Below are 4,621 nucleotides of genomic sequence, written 5' to 3' on the forward strand. Positions count from 1 at the left end.
GGATTTTTGGATCCTGAGCCCTGGTTTTACAACCAAATGATCTGAAATTCGGTATAGGGGTACCTTGAACATGTGTATACAGAATAGCAGTCACATATTTGGCATACACCACTTCCAAATGACTCATTTGGGGACTTTAATGGCTATTTTCAGCAAACAAAGGGCCAAAAGTGCTATACCCGTTCCATGTTCTATCTAAAGAATGGCTGTTCCATCTGCCGTTGGACATGGAACACGTGTTCCATTGCGGGTTACCTAAGGTCACATTGCACGTAAGTCATGCGTAATGACCCACACATTCAATTTTATGTGCCTAAGACCTTCAAAATGTATCAAATCTCATCATTGTTAGTAATTTTGCATACCTGTAATAAGATTAGTAAAGCTTTCGAGATACAATGTGCTTGTTCTTGCATCTTTGTTCTCAATTACATAGCTCCTATATAATTCATTTATTTGAGAATCTTTGCCAGTTTTACACTGGGGTAAGTTTGGAATAGTCCACTTTTGCGTGGGAGGGAGATGGACTGAAATATGCTGTATTTGCTCCCAAGCAAATGTCGGCCTCTCTAGTTTTGTACCTTTTCCAAAGAATATTCCGAGCAGGCTCTACCGATGACTCTATTCTATTCTATTCTATTTTCCCTGTTCTATTCTGTTCTATTCTATTCTATTCTATTTTCCCTGTTCTATTCTATTCTATTCTATTCTATTCTATTCTATTTTCCCTGTTCTATTCTATTCTATTCTGTTCTATTCTATTCTATTCTATTCTATTCTACTCTACTCTACTCTACTCTACTCTACTCTACTCTACTCTACTCTACTCTACTCTACTCTACTCTATTCTATTCTATTCTATTCTATTATATTCTATCCTATCCTATCCTATCCTATCAAAGACACCCTACATACTGAGTAATGTCCTTGATTCTATTCCATTCTATTGTGCATCATCTCCTGTAAGTACAACTCGGTTTGTATTATTCGTCCCCAGAAACCGACGAATGTGACCCCGACCCGTGCCAGAACGGCGGCGTCTGCACGGACGGTCAGCTGTCCTACACCTGTACATGTCCGCACGGGTTCGCGGGCGTCAACTGTGAACTGAGTAGGTCTTCTCAACTTATACATATGTCAAAATCAATGTCATCTTCTTTGCGTCCTGACTTGTTCACCGAACTTAAAATACCATAGGGTTTTTGAGAGCGCGCTTCGTCCACTAATTGCCCACATTACTGTATACTTGCATTCATGTATACTTGTCGAGGCAGCTTATTAACTACACGATCGACTGGACGTAAAAAAGTCACTGCAGTTTCACTGAATCGCAACATGACATGCTCTTATACCCGGCTCACAGTCTGCTTATATTACTAGTATATCATGTATGCCAGGGTAGAGATTAAGATCTGACAGATTGTACTGTTAGAGATCCAGATTGATCTAGCAGATTCTACCGGTAGAGATCCAGATAGATCTCGCAGATTCTACCGGCAAAGATCCAGACAGATCTCGCAGATTCTACTGGCAAAGATCCAGATAGATCTAGCAGATTCTATTGGTAGGGATCCAGATGGATCTAGCAGATTCTAGTGCTAAAGATCCAGATGGATCTAGCAGATTCTACTGGCAAAGATCCAGATAGATCTTGCAGATTCTACTAGCAAAGAGCCAGAGAGATATAGAAGATTCTACTGGTAGAGATCCAGATAGATCTAGCAGATTCTACTGGTAGAGATCCAGATGGATATAGCAGATTCTAGTGTTAGCGATCCAGATCTACCTAACAGATTCTACTGGCAAAGCTTCAGAGAGATATAAAAGATTCTACTGGTAGAGATCCAGATAGATCTCGCAGATTCTTCTGGTAGGGAATACTAGGGATCCAGATGTATCTAGCAGATTCTATTGATAGAGATCAAGATAGATTTAGCAGATTCTACCGGTAGGGAATACTAGGGATCCAGATAGATCTAGGAAATTCTACTGGCAGGGGTCCCGATCAATTTAACAGATTCTACTGGTAGAGAATCCAGATAGATCTATCAGACTCTACTACTAGATGCAGATCCGATTAAGATGCTGTTCATCGTTGGTGGTCTCTCTAACGATGTCTTGCCATCTTCCCCTCAGCTTGCCCCTCCGGATTCCGGCTGTTCGGAGATCAGTGCTACTGGTTCTCTCCCACCGCCGTGAGGAACGTCGTGGCGACTGCAGAGACAGACTGCGACGCTAGGGGCGCTCGCCTGGCGTGTGTGAAGAGCGAGGAGGAGCACAACTTCATCAAGATGACCATCGCTACCACAAACCGCAGGTGAGTTGTCGCTCTCGATTAAATACAACAAAGGTCAAATGGGGAGAACATGACTATGTCCGTTTTTTTGTATACCATGTATGTGTAAAATCTATCTGTGTCTATAGATTTCTTCGGACTTTAAATGATGTAAACTTTGTCTTTTCGATAAATCTTGTCAGACCCTTCCCTCTCCCCTCATGACCTTAATGGAAAGAGGCCTGCAGGTCGATTTGAGCTTCTCATGAATAAAGAATGGTTGAAAACTTCAATACGTACAAGGTAGAACGTGTCTAGTCTGCACATTTAACAGATATATTTCTACGTACATTACTTTGGAATGACACAATCGATTGCCATGTAATAAGTCGACACGTTCACTAATGAACGAATACATGTCAACTGTATGCGTTGTATACATTGTATGTGCTGTCTGCCTTGCATACGTTGTATATGTTGTATGTTGTAGTTGCGACCCGATAAGCATGTCGAATTTATTCCTTCTTCTTCTTCTTCTTCTTCTTCCCTTTTCGTGCAATTGGTTGAGGGCTCCAGCTCGGTGAGGGTAGGGGTATTGGATGGGGTGGTCGCTTGTACAAGATTCGTGTGTGTATGTTGTGGTCCATGTAAATGTTGTGTATGTTGTGTCTTCCAGGCCCCACTATATCGGACTGAGTGACCGGGCGGTGGAGGGCACGTTTGTTCACAGCGACGGGACGGCACTGGGCAGCTTCCGGCCTTTCCGTACGAACAGCAACGTGAACAACCGCTGGAAGGACTGCGTTATCATGTGGCCCTCATCGTCCTACCAGTGGCTCTACTACTCCTGCAATTCTCGCAGGAACTACGTCTGCCAGAGAGGTGAGTACCATCATATTTATGTTCACCTTCGCAGAGGGAAAACATGTTGTTTTTGCTCGGTTTCTACTTCTTCATCTTCCTCTTCTTCTTCTCCCAACAAATAAAGTTAACGATAAAGTTTTTATTTTGAAATGATATGGGCCTTTGAGCTGAAATAAAGAATAAATAGAATATGTAAAATACGGTAATTTTTTAGAATAACTACCTTTTCAAAATGACTTTGGTTTGAGGTCGAGCTGTTTTGATCATCTCTTGGTTGCTTGACCTTCATAGAGGTTGAGGTCTTCAATTAGCAAGCATAGTCCTTGTGGATTGGGAATGATGTAGGCATTTGTTTAATCTTTCAGCTGCAAGTCCGTGAGCTGAGGATGACCTGACCGAAAGCTGAGAAAACTGTCAAGAGGTGTCAAAACTGTCAAATGACTGGATAATAGAGCGATATTGAGACGAATAGAACAAATGAGGATATTTAGTGTTTTTGAGGGATATTGTGGATGTAACTGTGTATAGTTTCAACCTCTTAGCAATAAAAGTTTATGTCAAAGATACTAGTAAAGTAATCTTAGCTGATTAGAACAGGTACTTAGAACAGGTGAAACTCTGAGCAGATTTTGACAAAATGTTATTATATAACGTTATATATTATGTATCTATAAGGGCCGCAGTGGTATGAATTTATGTATTAAGTTTTGACAAAGATATAGGTAATATGGTGATAAGATGTAGACATTTCTGATCTTAGAACACAGCTTCAGTGAGCTTTTCGTTTATTGCTATAATCTAATGTACTGATAGTGTAAAGGTCAATATGGTAATAAGTATGCATGATTTTAATCTTAATTAGTACATCTAATTAATGGCAAATCAACATCGGACATTCAGAGCACAGTACGAATGTAGAACATGATTTGAAGTTTCAAACTTCTTACATGCAACAACTATTATACGTTTGCTCAAGGACATTATACACTGTGTATAATGTCCTTGGCTTGCTCGTGGTGTTTCTGGATAGCCCATGGTTAGACAATAAAGACAAAGGCACCATTATGTAAGTATAGGACTGATGATGTACTTAGACAAAAAGCATTTTAGATTTTATATATAATCTGCAATGGTGTATTCAAACTAGTTATTTTGTCCGTCATATCATGTAATCAATGGTAGTTTTTTATGTGAATTTTTATCTGTAAAAACTACTGTTTTCTATGAAGTGGATACCTCTTGTTTGCTGATTTTGATGGCGGTCTGAAATAAAACATACTGAAGGGAGACATTGGTGATCTCTGTCTCTTGCTGTTATCTAAAAGGCTTGTAATATCCCTCATGTCATGCATGTTGTTAAGCTTTAGCTCTGTTGGTTGCCGCTGATTACAAGAGACCCCTACTCGTTGCCTCCTATTCAGGCGTTCCGATATGTGGGTTGGGGTGGGGGGCATATTTTCTGATCAAACGTAGATCGCACGC

At 40.5% G+C, this 4,621-nt stretch overlaps 1 protein-coding gene across 1 annotated transcript; it reads left to right on the forward strand.

Moving 5' to 3' along the window:
- Positions 1-944: 944 nt before the first annotated feature.
- On the forward strand, positions 945-3,572 carry LOC109462989 (neurocan core protein-like). Its single transcript, XM_019759641.1, has 4 exons — positions 945-1,111; positions 2,137-2,317; positions 2,952-3,157; positions 3,505-3,572. Exons 2-4 carry the CDS (start codon positions 2,292-2,294, stop codon positions 3,516-3,518), a joined length of 246 nt encoding a protein of 81 aa, XP_019615200.1. The 5' UTR covers positions 945-1,111; positions 2,137-2,291; the 3' UTR covers positions 3,519-3,572.
- The last annotated feature ends 1,049 nt before the right edge of the window (positions 3,573-4,621 follow it).

Source organism: Branchiostoma belcheri, unplaced genomic scaffold (genome assembly GCF_001625305.1).
Source record: "Branchiostoma belcheri isolate BF01 breed outbred unplaced genomic scaffold, Haploidv18h27 scaffold1201, whole genome shotgun sequence".
NCBI classification, from domain to species: Eukaryota; Metazoa; Chordata; class Leptocardii; order Amphioxiformes; family Branchiostomatidae; genus Branchiostoma; species Branchiostoma belcheri.

What these genes read in the sequence shown, in the direction of transcription:
- LOC109462989 (XM_019759641.1), top strand. Translation starts at nt 2,292, where the DNA reads ATGACCATCGCTACCACAAACCGCAG. An exon ending in ATCGCTACCACAAACCGCAG is followed by an intron (nt 2,318 to 2,951) that starts GTGAGTTGTCGC and finishes TGTGTCTTCCAG; the next exon opens with GCCCCACTATATCGGACTGA.